At 38.1% G+C, this 18115-nt stretch overlaps 5 protein-coding genes across 6 annotated transcripts; 2 read left to right on the forward strand and 3 right to left on the reverse strand.

Moving 5' to 3' along the window:
- Positions 1 to 857: 857 nt before the first annotated feature.
- On the forward strand, positions 858 to 2471 carry LOC17898036. The gene is made up of 4 exons (XM_006304224.2): positions 858 to 1162; positions 1699 to 1769; positions 1885 to 2020; positions 2132 to 2471. The coding sequence occupies exons 1-4, from the start codon at positions 1012 to 1014 to the stop codon at positions 2218 to 2220; spliced, it is 447 nt and encodes a 148-aa protein (XP_006304286.1). The 5' UTR covers positions 858 to 1011; the 3' UTR covers positions 2221 to 2471.
- An 806-nt stretch (positions 2472 to 3277) lies between these two features.
- LOC17897683 (membrane protein PM19L) lies at positions 3278 to 4283 on the forward strand. The gene is made up of 3 exons (XM_006306386.2): positions 3278 to 3503; positions 3624 to 3801; positions 3887 to 4283. The coding sequence occupies exons 1-3, from the start codon at positions 3374 to 3376 to the stop codon at positions 4131 to 4133; spliced, it is 555 nt and encodes a 184-aa protein (XP_006306448.1). The 5' UTR covers positions 3278 to 3373; the 3' UTR covers positions 4134 to 4283.
- Positions 4284 to 5040: 757 nt separating this feature from the next.
- Positions 5041 to 7266, reverse strand: LOC17899913 (probable folate-biopterin transporter 8, chloroplastic). Its single transcript, XM_006303894.2, has 2 exons — positions 6522 to 7266; positions 5041 to 6353 (listed from the first exon to the last, which is right to left on the reverse strand). The coding sequence occupies exons 1-2, from the start codon at positions 6988 to 6990 to the stop codon at positions 5209 to 5211; spliced, it is 1614 nt and encodes a 537-aa protein (XP_006303956.1). The 5' UTR covers positions 6991 to 7266; the 3' UTR covers positions 5041 to 5208.
- A 774-nt stretch (positions 7267 to 8040) lies between these two features.
- LOC17900582 (benzaldehyde dehydrogenase (NAD(+))) lies at positions 8041 to 14467 on the reverse strand. 2 transcript variants are annotated; one of them, XM_023789252.1, is made up of 11 exons: positions 14299 to 14467; positions 13632 to 13779; positions 11561 to 13177; positions 11185 to 11444; positions 10624 to 10833; positions 10314 to 10532; positions 9250 to 10215; positions 9077 to 9172; positions 8895 to 8993; positions 8610 to 8799; positions 8041 to 8504 (listed from the first exon to the last, which is right to left on the reverse strand). In XM_023789252.1, exons 2-11 carry the CDS (start codon positions 13765 to 13767, stop codon positions 8275 to 8277), a joined length of 4023 nt encoding a protein of 1340 aa, XP_023645020.1. In that variant the 5' UTR covers positions 13768 to 13779; positions 14299 to 14467; the 3' UTR covers positions 8041 to 8274. The 2 variants fall into 2 exon arrangements, with proteins under 2 accessions (XP_023645020.1, XP_006305933.1); XM_006305871.2 differs by lacking the exon at positions 14299 to 14467 and having other exon boundaries at positions 13632 to 13828.
- A 685-nt stretch (positions 14468 to 15152) lies between these two features.
- On the reverse strand, positions 15153 to 17963 carry LOC17899601 (pentatricopeptide repeat-containing protein At4g18975, chloroplastic). Its single transcript, XM_006304929.2, has 9 exons — positions 17777 to 17963; positions 17502 to 17538; positions 17268 to 17328; positions 17002 to 17103; positions 16547 to 16660; positions 16249 to 16392; positions 15868 to 16080; positions 15527 to 15719; positions 15153 to 15410 (listed from the first exon to the last, which is right to left on the reverse strand). Exons 1-9 carry the CDS (start codon positions 17916 to 17918, stop codon positions 15280 to 15282), a joined length of 1137 nt encoding a protein of 378 aa, XP_006304991.2. The 5' UTR covers positions 17919 to 17963; the 3' UTR covers positions 15153 to 15279.
- Between the last annotated feature and the right edge of the window lie 152 nt (positions 17964 to 18115).

Consider the following 18115-nt stretch of genomic DNA (forward strand, 5'->3'; position numbering starts at 1 on the left):
ATTAGATGTATAGTTTTCTCCTATATTAACTATGATCTTCACACCAATTACGGGATAATTCATTTTCAACCATCTTTAATATATTTATTTGGCAATAGTCTCGAATTTATGGCTTGATTATAAAGCTAATCTTTTTTTCAACGCTAACCTAACTCTAAGAAAATATTATCTATATAAATAAGTTTCTGCTACCAGAAAATTGTAACATAAACACAGATTTTACATTTTAACACGATAAGAAATAAGAAATCATTGGCTCTTTATTTGTTTATTCTAGAGATTTGCAATTTTACAAAACTGCATGAAAGGTCCAAGTTAAAATCATGTATTTATGATTATGCGGTGTACCGCGGGTCAATCCCTAAACTTTAAAAATGATTCATAGTATAATATTTATACATGTATATATGTCACATATTGTTCTAAAATTAACAATCCAACTAAAATAATACAATTTAAATAATTTTGAACATATTCGAAACCAACACAAAAAATACAATCTAAAAATGATAGAATTTAATTAATAATCAAAATAAAGTAAAGCAAACACAAATAAATTATCTCGCAACATACAAAGGATTAAAAACCCGGTAATTTTCCCCCGCGCTGTAGCGCGGGTCCGAATCTAGTATATATATATAATGATAGATTTCATCTTATAATATAACTCGTTTTAAATGGTGACCAATTTTTCATATAATTAAAGTTAATTGTGGCAAAAAAAAGAAAAGAAATTAACTGTTTGGATTTACTTCACCAAATCAAAATAATTAAATGCTATGGGATACGGATACATAAAATAGTTAAATTGTTGTAACCTAAAAGAAAATAGATACACTACAAGTTAAAGAGTCTTTTGCCGAAAAAACAAGTTAAAGAGTCCAACCAGGTAAGAAATAAAGTCAAAGACCTGTGTGTGTAACTCTGTAGAAGAAGATTCATGTTTCTTCATAAAAAGTTCTGTGAAATCTTAAAGACAAGAATTTAGGTTTGGGTGTCGGAATTGGAAAAATGGATCATCATCATCACAATCAATGGCGTATGAGGTTTTCTTTCAAGAACGCCACAATTGCTCTCACTATCGTCAACGTTCTCATCTTCCTCTTCCTCCTTCAGGGCTTTTTCACTTCCTCCTCTTCTTCCTCTCGCCGCATCGTTTCAGGTTTCTTGCAATTCCCCTTTTCATCTCTCTCTCTCTCTCTCTCTCTTGTGTAACTTCTCGTGATTCCTAGTGGGTATATCCTGATTTTGCGTAATTTCTCTGGATTATGATCAAAAGGTTGGTGCTTGGGGGATCATCTTGTGATGGGTCCTTCTCAGATCTATTCATAACAACAAAAGTTTTAGACTTGTTGTACAGTTATTTAGATTTCTGGATCCTTTACTTAGATTTATTGATTACGCTTCTGTATCGCTTCAATTCTCGAATTCGATTTTATCACTTGGTTTTTTGCTCTTCATGGATTCTGCAATGCTAAGAATCGAATTTGGAGAGAGTTTAGATTGTTGTCTATTAAGCTGAATTACAACACTTGATGAAGAAGCTGTTGACATCAAAGTTGTTAAAGAGTCACATTCTAAACCTTGTAGAGATTGTTCATGTGTCTACGTTACTGAAAGAGCTTTGTCTTATTTTTGGGTTGTTAAAAGTTTGTTCTTTTATCATACATAACATATATACCTTTTCGATAAATGCAGCTCAGCTTCGGTATATCAAGGAAGCTGAAGAGCTTAGGCTCAAGATGCAACCTTTAGAGCTCATCAAAAGAGTAAGGGCATTATACATTTAGTTAGCACACTTGTTCCCATTGCATTACAGAGTTACAAGTTACAATACGCTTTCGAAAGTTTTAAAGATTTGGCTCTATGTTCTTTGAATGATAGGTCCGAGAAATCGAGCAGGAGGCAGCCGCAGGACAAGAAACCGAGCAGCAGAAAGAAGTGAAGCAGACTACAGCTGTTGATCTCTCTAAACGCCTTAAGGATTTCCGTGCGCTAAACGACGCATCAAGCTTGAAAGGTACAATATAGTAACAATTCTTCTTGTCTGTGTTGTGAAATTTAGATGAGAAAACAAACAATACATGATGAAGGTTTTTGATCTGTAACAAATGCTTTATAATCTTCACAGCATTGGAAGAATGGCGAAAGCGGAAAATGGAACGAGCAAGGCAACGGGATCTTGGGAAAACTGGGGGAGTTTCGTCCATCAAAACATAATTATATAAGTAATTAATCCTCATATTATCATCTGGCTGCTGCTATATAAAAGGATTTAACATTATGTCTCATGAAAAATCATGTAAGTGTAATACACACACCTACACAAAATCTGTCAAAAAAACAGGAGCAAGAAAAAGAAAGGAAAGGATCTATAATGTTGAATGTTTCATACAGTTAACCTGTTTACACCAAAAAACTATAATGTGTACAGTATTTTTAGTCAATCGATCCAATACCGTTCCTAATTATATATAGTCTGGTGCTTATGCAGCGCCACAGTCTTCACCATTGTGGCATTTATCATCACCATTGTTATTACTTGGATTCTGTGTCTATTAGCTACTTCATCTTTTTCATGTAATCTAAAACAGCCATGCGGGCCGTGCCGGTGGCGAGCATGTTTGGATATTCCGTATGCGGTTGTGCCCAAAGCCCCAAACTCAACAGGCCCACGAAGAGCCGTAACGCAATCGAATGTATTCGTTCGTAATATATATCAAAAACTCGAAATCGACGCGTTCGTGATTAAGATAAAATGAAACAAAAACTAACAACTTCCATATTTATTCTCGGTGGTATTTTTTTCCTCTGTATTATCTCAATCCTTCTTCGAATAATTTTTTTTCTTTTGTCGTCCTTCAAATTAAATAAACCTTTTCGACACTGTTATTACACGCAAGATTTCGGTATTGCGTTTATATATTAGTCACGTAAATAAAATATTTCTCCCAACATGTGGCTATAAATGTTAATCAATTCCAGGTGGATAATTATAAATAAATGACCCCAATATATGGTAAGGATTCGAACATTTAATATGATAAAAAGATGAGGGGGATAGTATAAAAGAAAGCGGTTTGGAGATTCGAGCTCAGTGACAACACTGGCTATATCCAACACTTTGGTACAACGTCTCGACACGTGTCCCACCACCTGTTAGCAGCTAAACACAAAGGTCCATCTCGCATGGCACGTGTTCTTTGCCAAAGAACACCTAGACTCGGTTTATATATAACTATATATGTCCCCGTATCTCTTCCAAAGATCATCATCATCACCGAAGACGTTAGCTAGATTTTGTTGGATCAGAGAGAGGAAACGTTTAGAGGAGTAAAACAGTGGTTTGAGAGAAGTTTAAGAGAAAAAACTGATGGCGACGACAGTGGGAAGAAACATAGCAGCACCATTGCTGTTCTTGAATCTGGTTATGTACCTGATTGTGCTTGGTTTTGCAAGTTGGTGTATCAATAAATACATCAACGGCCAAACCCACCACCCAAGTACAGTTTTTTTTGCTTTGCTTTCTCTCTCTCTCTCTCTCTCTCTAGTATATGATGTAGCTAAACTAGTCTACTCGAGTTAATTACTAATTAATAATTTTAATATCGAAAATGTAATAGGTTTTGGAGGCAACGGAGCAACGCCTTTCTTCTTGACGTTTTCGATACTGGCGGCTGTGATAGGGATTACGTCGAAGCTGGCCGGAGCTAATCATATTAGGTTTTGGAGAAATGATAGTCTTGCAGCTGCCGGGTCTACTTCCATCGTTGCATGGGCCGTCACAGCTCTTGCCATGGGGTAACTACTCTATTTATGCCCGGCCAAATTAATCTTCTCACAACTTTGTTTGGTATATAGTTTAACAAAGTTTATGTTACTGAAGGTTGGCATGCAAGCAAATAAACATCGGAGGGTGGAGAGGATGGAGACTGAAGATGATTGAAGCCTTCATTATAATTTTGACGTTCACGCAACTGCTCTACCTCATGTTGATCCATGCTGGTTCACTTAGCAGCAAATATGGTCCCGGCTACAGAGACCAAGACTATGCTACAGGGCAAGGTCATGGTCATGTACCACACACTGCAGGCGAGCACAAGGCTGGTGTTGGAACTACTATGGCCGTTTAATTTTAAGCTTGTGTTATATAAAAATCATGTTTGACTTTTGGATAGTAAGTACGTATGATATAATTATAGTTTGTGTTTTTCCAAGTTTATGTAATAATGTAATTCTATCCATCTGACAAACGAACGAGCCTTCTGTGGTCTTTTTGTTAATTTGTTATGTTTTTGTGTTTGACGCCCCTTTCAATTTAGGTTGAATAAAGTAAAATATACAGACTTCAGATGGAACTGTTTCATAAGAAATCCAATTGAAGTGATGAAGAAGCGATTTGTGAAACCGAACTTTCAGTTTAATTTTGGCCGGGTTGAGTTCGGTTTGGTTGATGTCCCATCTTAATTGAAACCGAACTTTCGGGCTTAGATGTAAAACATAGTAAAAGTCGGGGGTTCTTTCGCGTAATTTAAAAACTTCAACTAAAACAGAATGTTCTGAATTCGCGATCGGGGAGTTTTGTCTGTTGTCGCGGCGTAAGGAGAAATTGGTGTTTGTGATGAGATCGCTGATATTCACGGACGTGAAAGATTGTTCCTTTATTCTCTGTTTCGCTAGATGGTTAAAGGGAGTCGAGTGGGCATCAAGTACTTGCGCTGCGGATGATTTATGGTAAAAGTATTAAGTTTTGGTTTCGTTTCCAACAGTTTTATAGCGGCTGTGGAAAGTTTCGTGAAAGCCCGGCAAGTGTTTTGAAAGAATGTCTATTAGAAGAAACAATGGAACTTAATGATTTCGATGTTGAGTTTTAGTGAATGGTTAGAGATAAGGAGATCGAAGCATTGAATCTTGACAATGTAGGTGTGCCTAGCTTTTCCAAGAAAAGTATTATTCAACATCTTCGAATAGGATTTGTCTCTGGATATGTAATGCACGGAGTCGTACTACAGAAGCTGTTTCCAAGTATATGAGCCAGTGTGCATCCAAATTTAGATAACATTCATGAACCATGATTATCTTGTTGGATTGACAATCAGTGATATTGGCGAATGGGCATTACAAAACTGCCAAACAAAAACCGCAAGAAACACTGACAAAATACAGTACACTGACAAAATATACAACTATTCTAAATTGTTAACTATGCTATCTTTGCGCTTCTTCTGACTCTCTTTCCCGTCGATAAGTAACGTTTTCTTTGTCTACTACTCTCCCAACTCGTCTGTTTCTCCTGCTTCTTTTACTTATACCTCTTTTGCCTTCTTTCTCAATCACAGGCTCTGACATTGGCACCAAGTGTAGGAAACACAAAGGTAACAAAGCTGCTAGAGACTGTATGAGAATCCCTGAAGGCAGGTTTGAATAGTTACTTGATGTTATACCGATCAGATTAGCCAATCCTACGCCTAAAAATGCGCTAACTATTTGTGATAGACACAGAGTTGATGCAAGAAAAGACGTGACTGACCCTTCACACCCCTGCGGACACATACTGGCTAATCGGACTGCAAAGGGAAGGATCTTAAACTGTGCAAGGATCTCTGCTAAGCTCGAGAAACACAGCACATAAACCTCATTGGAGATCCCCAATCCGAGATTTAATTGCTTCACCAAGATAAAGTCGAGGAGAACCGACAAACCGTACAAGAGTTGGATGATATGGATCAGCGGTCTCATGGGAAGTATCTTCAAGTATCGATCATAGACCACGGTTAGACCAAGAAGCATCAACTGTCCAATAACTTTCGACATTCCAATAACCGCAGGATCTAGATTCAGAACTTGAGTTTGGTAACAGAAGACTGAACCCGAGAGAAGGGGGACCATCGCAATGGAAACTGCTGCCCAAATCAAAGGCTGGGAGATTTCATCCGCCTGAATTGCTTCCGTCAGATTCGATAACTGTTTCTTTATGCTATCTAAAACCGAGCTTGTCTCTGCTATCCGTGGTAAGCCGAAAGATTCTTCTTTGGAAGATAAAGAAACAAGAAGCTGCAGAGACAACAAACCAGAGAACACAAGAAAGGAGATCTTAGGAGGTGTTTTGAGTAAGAGATATCCTCCAAGTAAGTTTCCAAGTACTCCACCAGCCGCTGAAGCCATGAGTGCGTAAGACTGGAGTCCGTTGATTCGGTATCTCAGACCATATTCTGCAACAAGAGCGTCTTTTGCAACCTCAGTGATGGACGCTCCAAGGTTACTTAGCAGGACAAATGCTATTAGAGAAGGAAGGAATTCTCTAGCACCTTGAAATATCCCCATTGAACCCCATGCCAAGACCTGCAGAAAAGCTGACACATTCAAGATTTTAGAACATATTGAAAGGGAGCAGAATCGATACAATCAGCAAGTTTTCTTTTAATTGGTCTCTATATTCAGTTCTAAAGTCTCTGCAACAGACAGAGAGAAAGATGATTACAAGACACATCTAGAAAGAAAGAGACTTTGTTAAAACTAACCTCCAATGGCGATGTAAGGAACTCTACGACCACTTCCGATGTAAAGAACGTCTGAGAGAACACCGTAGAGAGGTTTGGCCACCATGGGAAGAAGGCAAGAGTATTGCACAAGCTGAAGCGTCGATGGTTGGAGTGCGAGGCTATGAACCATATGGAAGTTAAGTGCAAGCCATGGGAAACATCTTGATCCTTGTACCCAATAACCTAGCCCACACAAAAGCGAGATACCTTTACCACCCAATTGTTCAAACCTCGCCGTGTCTTCAGATTCAAACACACCATTGTTGTTTCTTCTTCTCCTTATGGAGAGACACGCGAATGTCGTCGCTCTTCTTGGTTTGGCTTCCACCGTGAAAAGGGTATTGTTCTTTCTCTGCCTCTCTTCTAGTTGTTGCCTGTTAATGGAGGAAAGTGGTGGTACCAAGAACTTGGTTGAGGATTTTTGGATTGATAAGAAAGGATTTATCATGATTCTTTCCTTCGTTTCAGAGAGATGAAAGAGCAGAGGAGGAGATAAAGGAAGAAGCTTTAGCTCTTATTAGAGAAACGAATCCTTCTTCGAGTCACAAGCTTTGTATGTATCGATTGTGTTTATATAATTTTTGGGGCAAACACTAAGCATCGTTGATTTGGGGAATGAGACGTAATAAGATTTTCTCATCTCTCAATATCGAAAACAAATCAAAAGACAAAAAAAAAAAGAAAAATTGATATTTTGAAGGAAGAGGGATCTAGAAGCGTGTAGCAAAGAGTAATATAAAGAGGAAAGACAAAACTCATAGAAAGAGTTTTTTAAGTACAAACTAGAAAGGTTGTCTTCCACTATAATCAAGGTTTCTAATTGAGTTTTTTTTGTTTTTAAATGTAATTTATGTAAATTTGATTTCAAGGTCTCTAACCAACGGTTATAAAGGCTTAATAAGAGATTATTAGTATTAGTTAGTATAGTATTTAATTTTCCACAACGGACCCCGTATGAATCCACTGAGTCCTAGGAAATTGGAAAAGGATGAGTCATCTGATTATGAAAATGACTTGTCGCTAAAGTTTGTTATAAATTTCTCTATCACAAAAAGAATTATAGGAGTAAAACTTATTTTCTAAATTATATATATATGTAGGTCGACCCATGAAATGATCACGTGTATACCAATTTTGTGTTTCTGGACTTTTCTTGTTTCCCGTAGATTCATTCAACGGTGCGTCGGTAACGAGTAACGACCACACTTTCAATAACGGACAGGAATTTTTACTTGGATGATGTGTGGCTTACAATTTACTTATATTAGTTTTTTGTTTTTTTGGTAATTAAACATTGTAATTGAATATATAAAATATCATCTACCATAGTTCTAAATAATATCTGAGCCGACTTCTTTGCGCAAACTAAATATTTATTCACTTATCGTACTGCATATTCTATGGCTTGGAAGAATTATGATTTCTCAAAGTCAACAGAAAAAAAGTAAATTTCCTTTATTTTGTTTTTATCATATTTTACAATAAAAAAGGAAATCACTGTACAAAAAAGGAAATTTGATTGAACAACGTAACGTAATAATATGTGACCGTTACAACAATCATGTTATATATATTTCTTCTCTTACTGCCTAAACAAATTTGCTTGATGTGACTTGCGTTGCGTTGTGCTATGTTAATTTTAGAGATTCGAATATTGGTTACTGTAGTAGATACAAACAGCAGATGAGAGACTGTGTTATTTTAATACTTCGGTGATCTCTGACTGTTTTATTTAAGGGAATGTCTTCCATTCCAAGTACTTCTCTACGCTTTCAAGGCCACAAAGCTGCTTCACCACCGGCATAGTCGCTGGAACCGGCAACTCAAAACCAACATCACATCTTTCTCTACGATCACCATCGATGCAGTTCCATGATAGGTACTGTTTTCGAGCTTCTCTAATGGCTGATCTTGTTGCACAGTGCACAGAAGCCGCCACAAGCAACGGAGGCTCACCTGAAGCTGCATCAGAGCAAGAAAACCAATTTCGACTCAACAACAAAATGTGAAGCTGAAACAAGATTTTTAAAAAGATCAATAAATCTCATTGAGTCTTATCAGCTAAACCTTTAGAGGAGAGAATGCGGTTCTTGTGATGACCACTGTTGAGAATCTGAACGTTGAATTGTTTGGGAATTGTGTCTATTGTCGGGATTTTGTAGTCCCATGTGCCTTCTTCGTTCACAAGCCCGTTTTCATCTGTTGTGTACTCCTCATACATGAATAACCCTATTCCTTGAACAAACGCTCCTTCGATCTTCTCAAAGAAAACAGACAGAGAGGCCAATTAACCAACCTGTTATATATAGCATTAAGTGAACATCCAGAAATCCAAACAAAACTCAAGTTTACCTGTCCTAAATCAACAGCAGGATTAAGGCTTTTTCCACAATCGTAGATAATATCAGATCTTATAATTTCTGTTCTACCTGTCACAAGGTCAACCTCCACCTGCACATTTTTACATATATGTATTCAGAGGATTACTGACTCTGTCTTAGGGAATGCTTGCAAATATTGGCAATGAGATTCACCTCACTGGCTCCAACACCGTAGTTCAGATATTCTGCGGAAGAGGACTCTGGCCTATAAAAGGCTCGAGCTGATAAGTCCACGGACTGAGCATGCGCCTGCAGTTTCAAATATGGAATTTTTTCCTTGACAACTGATTAAAATACAAAGAATTATCAGTAATTAAGGTTTATACCTGTTGAATGAGCATGTCCCATGTTACGGATCGAGCATTCTCCAGAATCTGATTCATGGTAGGTTTCAGCCTCTCCACCAATATACCACAGCAAAGCCTCACTGCTTCACAACAGTTCTCGGATGTTGTGCTACCCGCAGTGTAACTGCTTTGAGCCATACTGAGTGTGTCAGTCTGAAGAAGCCGTATTCTTTCAAGCAGATCTTCACTTTCGTCGCATTTTATCATACCAAGACCATAAGCAACCATCTGTTGTACCTTTGTCCATAACCCTTGTCCCACCTCAATACCTGCAACCTCAACGGCAACCGAACCATCACTCAAAATGCTTACTTTTCCTGGAGTTGGCCTATGCACAACTACATGGATGATGGGTACTCGAGAAATCCCCCTTTTGCGCCATACGTTGCAGAGGTTAAACTCTTTCACCGATTCAGCCCTTCGCCTGAAATCTGCAGATATCTCCAATTTGTCCCATAATAAAGGTAAAGTATATTCATCAGGCTCACCAGCAGCTTGCTTATAAAACTTTCTGAGGCTTTCGTAAGTATGAAGATTTATCCTTCTCAAAACATCTACGTCCATGTTCAGGGAAGATGCTACATTCTCAATAATGGATTCAGCAATGTATGAACCTTGTACCTCACCCGGTGCCCTCAATGACGTTCTGCTTGGAAGGTTCGTCTTACAAACTTTGATGTCAAATGACAATGCACCCCAGTCATATTTCCTCAGGGAATTCATTATATTCAATGGCAATATTGGACTTACATCCACATCTGTCCCTGCATCTATAAATATATTTAGCTCTAGTGCAGTGATATTACCATCAGATCTGAAACCTACACTGTAAGTAATTTTCATGGGATGCCTCCCTCCAGTCATTATCATATCAGTTTTACGGTTGAGATATATCTTTACAGGACGCTGCAATTTTTGTGCAGCAAGCGCACATGCTGTCGCAACCTGAAATTATCTTCAATAGCATTAATATCAAATTACAATAGGAAGGTCTCTTGTTACTCTCCTAATGACTTCTGTTCAGCGAAGAAAATAGTACTTACAGGCATAGACTTTATAGCTTTTCCACCAAAGCCACCTCCGACTCTTCTGGTGATGACTCGCACGTTGTGCTCTGGAATGCCAAGACATGTAGCAATTACTGATTGTGTGTACTCGGGAGCTTGTGTTGAACTGTAAACCACAAGGCACTTGTCTTCATCTGGCAAGGCAAGTGCCGTTTGTGTCTCCATATAGAAGAAGTACTGTGACCCGAGTCTCAACTGCATAAACGTATTCAACAAGAATCAATTAGAATTTTTTTTTGAAAGATCGAGATGAACAGATAGAAAGGGTCAAAGGGAGTTCTAATACTTCTACTGAGCGTATCTTGCAATCAGCTTCAGCCATTCCTTTTGAAACATCGCCTACGGGTTCAGGGTAATATTCGGGAGGAACCTCAAAAAGGCTGGACCTTTTGACTGCATCCTCCACAGACAATACTGGTGTTCCTATATTTTTCAGATCGTACTCAACTACTGCAAGATTTGCTGCCATATCTGCATGTTTTTGTGTGTCTGCAACCTAATAGGTCACCAAATGAACTGATTATTGTAAGGAAGATGAGAAAAATGATAGATATGCAAGAGTTGTTTTCGTAAGTGGATCGACTGGGAATGATTAGTGGTTAGTTGATTAAGCATCCCATGAAGCTTATCAAAGCAAACATCACAAATTATGAAAATGAAATTATTGATTCAGCCCCCATCGAAAGTATAGTCACTTTTCAGAATTATCGCTTAGCCGAGCGGCAATATAATTCTTGTGCGGAATCTTAAATATCTTTTAATCATGCAAATATAGGAATCCTGTATTTTTTATTCTCTTTAAAACTTTTACTATAATACAAAAGAAGACGGTAGAAATCGGACTTACCACAAGAGCAATTATTTGTCCGGCAGATATAGTAACTTCATCTGCAAATAGAAGCCCTGTACCAAACATAGCTTCATAACCAATGTTTTGCCCCAGTTGAGGAATATCCTTGAATGTAATAACTGCCAAAACTCCAATTGGTGCCACATTCCCTACAAAACCAACTTTCTTTATCCAAGCTAATGGCTTTGTGCTATATATGAATGCTCCATGTAGACAATGGGGTACGGATGGAATATCATCAACGTAAACAGCTTCACCTGAAACGACAAACACTCATGTAAGTTCTTATGTTGTTCGTCTGCTTAGGCCTTTTCACACGGATACAAATATAAATTTATTTAAACACAATCAAAAGGAACAGCATAGTACTAACCAGAAGCCTGCATTTCAGCTCCAAATTTGATAATTGCTTCACCAACAGGGTGATATTCTTTACTTTCAAATACCTGCTGTGCAGATGACAGCAAAGGTGGACATATTGTTGGATCGACGTGTCCATCAATATGCTTTCTTTCTGAATCCCAACTGCCACTCTCGATCAGAGGATAGAGAAAATCAAAGAGAAACCCAACGGCCAAGCTTTTCTTATACTCAGGGTAAGAGGTCTCTATGCTGGGTACTATGATTCCTTTAAGTAACCTCACAGCTTCATATAAAACACTGTGGCTGAGTATTTTACCCGTAAGGAAATCTTCAACTTCCCTCGCCCTGATGGAATGATACCCACCATAAGAACCAAATGCCAACCGGCATTTATCCACAATGATGCCTCTTGATGATGCATCGCGAGAGACTACTGCTAAGAAAGCAGCGTTGATATAAGGCAATGCACTTCCAATAGGGCGAAGTGCAGCTCGATAGGTTTCGAAAAGCAAACCAGTTGTGGAAGATGCAATCCAGCTGGGAATATGAACCTTTAAAAGAACAGCTTTAGTGTCTAATATTGGAGGTGACACAAGATACTCTCCCATCCTAAGCTTCTCGTATCTCCCTGCATTTATCATATACACAGATGCATCTGCAGCGAGCAAAAGTGTGGTTATGTCAGAAGGAAAGTTTTTGCTCTGTGCCATCACTAGATTACCACCGATACTCCCTGAGTTTCTGATAAAATGGTTGGCCACCTTCTCCATATGGACACCTATTTTTCTGAAAACATAAGAAGTTGAATTTTTCTCCATCAAAGCATCAATAACTTTAGATATGGTAACAACTGCTCCAATTTCAACTCCTCTGTCATCTTTCTTGATCATTGACATATCTGGAATGTGGCTAATATCAATATATCTAGCATATTGTTTCTCTTCTTTGTAGTAACCTGTTCCCGTGTTGCCAACAACCAATTTTAGCAAACCTCTATCACCGCCAGGGTTAGTTGGTGCCAATATTTCCTGAAGCTCTGCGACACTAACAGGAGTGCTCCAGTGATACCTTTTCTTATCCAAAACATTATGTTGACACTTTATCTTTTCCTTCAAGAAGTCCGGAAAAGTGACAAGATCTGTATCAGGGTTGTAAGGAGGCAATTTCTTTATCATCTCTTCTCTGCTTTCACCTTTCCTCCAAAAAGAGTTGAGACCCAAATCCTCTATATCGACATCGGCAGCAAAACTCTTGCAAGCGTCAGCAATGGGACGATACCCGGTGCAGCGACAAAGATTTCCAGCAATGGACTTCTCTGCTGCAAGAGCAGTCAGGTATTCTGGAGAAGATTGTGAGTTTTTGGAGTTATGGGCTTTTGAAAGAGCGGAATATAGAGAGATGCACATCCCCGGGGTACAGAAACCACATTGAGAGGCATGAAACCCTGCAAATCTCTTGTGAATTGGGTGGAACCCTTTTTCTGTGTTCCCGAGTCCTTCGGATGTGGTTATGGAACACCCATTTATGCTGCACAGAAGGGTCAGGCAAGAGTTTATAGAATATTCCTCGACTTGGTCTAACACAGGATCATATTTTGATAGAATTACGATGCAAGCACCACAACCCCCTGCATGAAAAATATAATTGAGTCAGTGAGAAACACACACACTGAAAATGCAGAACAGGCAACAAAAGAACACAGAAATATTCAACAAGGACAAAAAAACATGTTCCTCGCCCCATCTCAGTTTAGTAGACCCTTCTCAGACAAGTGGGTTGATCCACGTAAATATGAGTGGCATTGGCATAAAACCAGAGTCCAACGAAATTGATCCAAAAAGGTAGGAGTAAAACAAACATAGATTTTAACAAATTTGTATAAGCGTTTGCAGATTCAAACAATAAATTCATGACTTTTGCTATTTGTGCAGACAAAAGTGGTAATCATCCAGGTCCTCGAACAAAAGAAGCTTTTATATATGAATTTACAGATTCAAGCAGAGTAATGGGATATAGACAAAATAAAAGCACGAGAGGCTATCAATATTCATTGGAAAAATAATAGTGTGTGTACTACCTACCTTCACCACAGCTGAGCTTGACACTCTTAAAGCAAGTGTTGGAGCGCAAGAACTCGAGTAAAGTCGTAGAAGGATTAACTGACAAGACTTCAAATTTCTCTCCATTAACAGCAAACACCAAATCTTCACCGGACATTCTCTTCCCAAACTAACCAAAAACAAAAAGTAGTATATCAGTGAGTGAACAACAGTTAGCTGCAAGAAGAGCTCAGATTTTAGAAAACTCTGAAAGAGAAAAGTGGCAGAATTTATAAATAAACCAAACCAGTTGCTCAACTGTTATCAGGAATACAACATAAAGTGATTGACAAAGAGGTTCTTAAAGTCAAAAAGCAAATATCATCAATTTCAATACGAAACGAATGCAGAAATAAGAAAACTGGACGCAAAGCTATCTACCTAATAAAAATGAGTGATAAAAGCAATGCTGATTTCTAAGAGGTGATGGGTGAAGAGATGGGTTTGAGCTCTACTCGTAAATGTGAGAGAGAATCTCAAAAGTGGAAAATTGTATCTAAAATGAGAACATTTTTCTTAAAATCGGAATCATAGAGTTGAGGAGGACTACGTCATTGACATTGTGCCTATTTCTTCTAACAAGGTTTACCAAATTACAAGAACTCATTCCGTGTTCGGTTAAAAAAAGACTCTAATTTCAATGTTTTACCTAAATCGGAAGGTGACTTTGGCCTTGGAGGTCCGATTGATTTCTCCAAAACCTTTCCTCTTCGGTCTTCCCATTCCGTTTGGTTTCTGTGAACCAATCCATCGCGAAAGCTTTTCCGACGCAAGTTTCAATACCTTCACATTGTCGTTCGTTGTCCCTCGAGTAGAGACGTCACTCACTCACTCATATGAGACAAGAAAGGGAAAACTAATAATATTCATAGGAGAGGAGGAGCTAGACCTCTACTATTTCAATATTTTTAGCCAATCAGAGTGCTCTATTTTACACCCACTCTCACAAAGCGCGCGTTGCGCGCGTGTCCCCTATTTCCGTGGGTTCTAACCCACCAAATCGCTTGTTTTGAAGCAAACTCGCTTCTTTTTCAAAAAGCCTCGCGTGACTTGTGTTTATTTTTTCTTCTCAAAACCAATATAAACTGAACCGAAATCAATTTAAATTTCAAAACCCGAACCAAAATTAATTGTTACTAGAGAGACTTGTGAATGGAAAAATGGATTCAAAGTTTTACTGAATTAGAAATTTTTCTAAAACTAAATTAGAAAATGAGTTAATTTTTTCACGTTCTTCAGAGCAACAACATGAATAGAAAATGGATTACATTTTTAGCTGATTCGAAAAAAAAATTAAACCAGGAATTCCCAGAACCTAACTAATCGTAAAGCGGTCATGAAACAAAAACTATTCGTAATGAATGATGGTTATGTTTAGTTGGTCTAGTTATGTCATATGTGACGTATTTCAAATATGATCTGGTTCGGTTACGGTCTAACGATTATGCTGTTACGTCCTTGACAAGCAAACGTAATTCCCTATTTCTCTGTAAAATGCCGCACTTGAACCTTAAACTCTAAACATCTTTATATTCCAAGGGGTCTGAGCTTTGTTTCTATGTCTAGCTATCGACAATGAACATTCCATCGATTAAAAGACGTTTATATGTTAAATACTACAACTTATGCATCATGTCTTAGATAGTTTAGTGGCACATTCAGAATCTTGGTCGCTATCCAGATTTTCTTTTAGCTCTTCCTGTAACTCAGTATCAGCTGCGTCTACTACGTCTTCTGTGGTTGCTTCAGGAATCCTGAGTTCTGAAATCACAAGTTAAACCGTTAAAACTCATGTGGTCGGGCAAAAGACTCTAAAGGTTTTAAGCACATGAGTTCAGTGTCAGTGGCTTAAAGATATGTGTAAAACCGTCACCTACCTGGTTGCTTTTTCTTCCTTGAAGATCTTCTTGATTTTTCATCAGATGATGTACCGAGAAGAAGGTTGCTATACTTGGTCACAACCTTTTCTTTCTCATCTAGCATTCCCAGAAGCTCATAAGCATCTGCCACTGTCTGCACAATGTGTTTGTCCGGAGGCTTACGGTCATAACTCTCCAGATCCTTAAATAGCTTCATAACCCATAAACACATAAACACGAGTTTGAAGTCAGCATGAAATTAAGCTATGCCATAACTTACTAGTTCAGTAAAGTATCAATGAGCAATATTTTCTATTTAGTGTTCAGTCAGTGATGAGACGAAGGGAAACATAATGAACCTTAACAAGTTCCTGTAACATATTGTTCCGGAAATATATGCGCATCATTTGTAAGCATAATTGCCAAGGCACCGAATGCAGATCATTCCCAATTTTCTTTCGCCAGATAACATGCGCCTCTTCTGCTCTACGATCCTTATCTAATGCCCGTATCAACTGACCGTACGTTCCCATCGTGTTCCCTTGTCCCTTACTTAGGATCCACTTTATCACCTACAACGATTAAACAGGGGAAATGGAATTAAAACCTCTCCAAGATTCTGTTCTACTTTTTCAGTTACTATTAGAATTTAGATGTATGTTCTTGGGTGTTTGATTATTCATGGTTCATGACTCCCAGTTAAGAGAAGAAAAGAGATAGAACATTCAGGTGAAAGATACCTGGATCATTCGATGCCATTGATGTTCCTTTTCAAGAATAGCTATTACTCTTTTGAGGGAAGCAATGGGGAAATTGCGTTCCCAAGCAACCCAAGCATCCAAAGCTCCATAAACAGCCTCTTTATTATCTTCTATATCAAGAAGCTGCATTCACATCAAATTTGGACAGATGAGCAAATGAATAAGGAATAACAATAAGAGCAAAAAGGGGGTTTATACGAATATGGGAATTCTCATCATCGAAAAGCCATAAAAAAGCAAAACGGATCAGCTTAATGAATTTAAAATTTCTGCTTACAGAGTTTACAAGAAACTTTATTTTATCCTTCTTGGGTATGTTCTCCCCAATTTGATGTTTTCTAGGGGTATCAGCGCTTTCCTTCTTTGATGATTTAGAAACATCTTGCTCATCCTACAACAAGATGAAAACTAAGCATCCCAAGGATCTTATTGGTGACAATAATATATGATGAAAATACATGAGAGCTACTGGCCACTAAATGAAAATTTAAACTACCAGTTGTAAATATGACTATACAAAACTACAGAGAGCTACAGGCCACTGAATGAAAATTTAAACTACCAGTTATGAATATGACTATACAAGACTACTGAGAGCTACAGGCCACTGAATGAAAATTTAAATTTTTGCTAAAGATGTGTAAGATCTTTCTGAAAGAGAAACTTAATTGAGCTCACGCTAAGACTAAGAGAGCAAAACACAAAGCCAAACCTCAGTGTATTCTTTTGTACCTCAGTTTTCACAATACGTCTAGGAGATGCATTAGAATCGGCCACAAACTGATAACTCATTGATTGGACCCTTAAAAAGGCGGGCTTGTTTTTCTGGTTGACCTGAGAAAGAGAATTTCTCACACAATGAGATGTATAGAAAGGGAATCTTTTAAAAAAGTGCTTCAGTGATCATAATCAGTACCTGACATTCGTTTTACTGTTAAGATTGCTAAGCAATGTTTTAGAAGTTTAAGACGAAAAACATTTCACAAATGAAAACTTACCCTGAGAAGATGATGAAATGGGCCAGTTAGTGCGCCATGAATACCAATGGTGTTGTGCTTTCTGGAGAAGTATGGAAAAACATCAGAGTCAATAAGCCAACATCTACTACTGTGCGGCTCGAAAAAAATGGGATTTTGCATCCATGATTTTGTAAAATTGTGATACAAAAAGCCGAATCATTAAGAAAATTAGTGAACAAAATGATGCTAATTGATCCAAAATCTAGCATTTACCTTATTCCACTGGAATGAGAAAGCATTCCTGGCTCACCTACAATAAGTTACAAATTGAAAAAGGATACAAGAACTTAATAAGAACAGTCTTCAAATCTAGACCCTTGGGAGCTCTACAGAGATGAGAACTTGACTACCTAAATGACAATTTTTCTTAACAGCAATCAGCTCCAAACTCGAACTCAGATATCTCAAGTGATTAACCAAAAAAAAACAAAGTGCTATAATATTCTTCCGGATTGAACTAAGTAAACGACTTTAACAGCAATACAAACCATAAAGTTCGTCGCATCCCCCTCCAGTTAGGAGATTTCGTACTGCCACAGTAGAAGCTACCGGCGCCGTTAGGTTTCCGGTTGCTATACTAACAGCGCGTTTGAGAGACGTTCTAGGAATTAGAGAACTGAAACCCGCCATTGGAGGCGGAGCAAGGAGGTCGAAGACGGAGGCGTAAAGGACTAAAGGGGGTTTCAGAAGAAACAAATGACCGTACAATTATTTAAGTTTTGAATTAAATGAAAAAAATCATAAGTCTTAGCCCATTAGGAAAACAATTGGCCCATTAACCTCTTTTCTAAATATGACCCGTTGAAGTAAACCGGATCGGTTTAATG

This window comes from Capsella rubella, unplaced genomic scaffold, assembly GCF_000375325.1.
Source record: "Capsella rubella cultivar Monte Gargano unplaced genomic scaffold, Caprub1_0 scaffold_1, whole genome shotgun sequence".
Classification (NCBI taxonomy): Eukaryota; Viridiplantae; Streptophyta; class Magnoliopsida; order Brassicales; family Brassicaceae; genus Capsella; species Capsella rubella.

What these genes read in the sequence shown, in the direction of transcription:
- LOC17898036 (XM_006304224.2), top strand. Translation starts at nt 1,012, where the DNA reads ATGGATCATCATCATCACAATCAATGGCGTATGAGGTTTTCTTTCAAG. An exon ending in CTCTCGCCGCATCGTTTCAG is followed by an intron (nt 1,163 to 1,698) that starts GTTTCTTGCAAT and finishes CGATAAATGCAG; the next exon opens with CTCAGCTTCGGTATATCAAG. An exon ending in CTTTAGAGCTCATCAAAAGA is followed by an intron (nt 1,770 to 1,884) that starts GTAAGGGCATTA and finishes TTTGAATGATAG; the next exon opens with GTCCGAGAAATCGAGCAGGA.
- LOC17897683 (XM_006306386.2), top strand. Translation starts at nt 3,374, where the DNA reads ATGGCGACGACAGTGGGAAGAAACATAGCAGCACCATTGCTGTTCTTG. An exon ending in CGGCCAAACCCACCACCCAA is followed by an intron (nt 3,504 to 3,623) that starts GTACAGTTTTTT and finishes AAAATGTAATAG; the next exon opens with GTTTTGGAGGCAACGGAGCA. An exon ending in GTCACAGCTCTTGCCATGGG is followed by an intron (nt 3,802 to 3,886) that starts GTAACTACTCTA and finishes ATGTTACTGAAG; the next exon opens with GTTGGCATGCAAGCAAATAA.
- LOC17899913 (XM_006303894.2), bottom strand. Translation starts at nt 6,990, where the DNA reads ATGATAAATCCTTTCTTATCAATCCAAAAATCCTCAACCAAGTTCTTG. An exon ending in TCCTTACATCGCCATTGGAG is followed by an intron (nt 6,354 to 6,521) that starts GTTAGTTTTAAC and finishes TGAATGTGTCAG; the next exon opens with CTTTTCTGCAGGTCTTGGCA.
- LOC17900582 (XM_023789252.1), bottom strand. Translation starts at nt 13,767, where the DNA reads ATGTCCGGTGAAGATTTGGTGTTTGCTGTTAATGGAGAGAAATTTGAA. An exon ending in AGCTGAAATGCAGGCTTCTG is followed by an intron (nt 11,445 to 11,560) that starts GTTAGTACTATG and finishes TTGTCGTTTCAG; the next exon opens with GTGAAGCTGTTTACGTTGAT. An exon ending in GGGACATGCTCATTCAACAG is followed by an intron (nt 9,173 to 9,249) that starts GTATAAACCTTA and finishes TTGAAACTGCAG; the next exon opens with GCGCATGCTCAGTCCGTGGA.
- LOC17899601 (XM_006304929.2), bottom strand. Translation starts at nt 17,918, where the DNA reads ATGGCGGGTTTCAGTTCTCTAATTCCTAGAACGTCTCTCAAACGCGCT. An exon ending in CATTTCATCATCTTCTCAGG is followed by an intron (nt 17,104 to 17,267) that starts GTAAGTTTTCAT and finishes TCTCTTTCTCAG; the next exon opens with GTCAACCAGAAAAACAAGCC. An exon ending in TGTTACAGGAACTTGTTAAG is followed by an intron (nt 15,720 to 15,867) that starts GTTCATTATGTT and finishes TGGGTTATGAAG; the next exon opens with CTATTTAAGGATCTGGAGAG.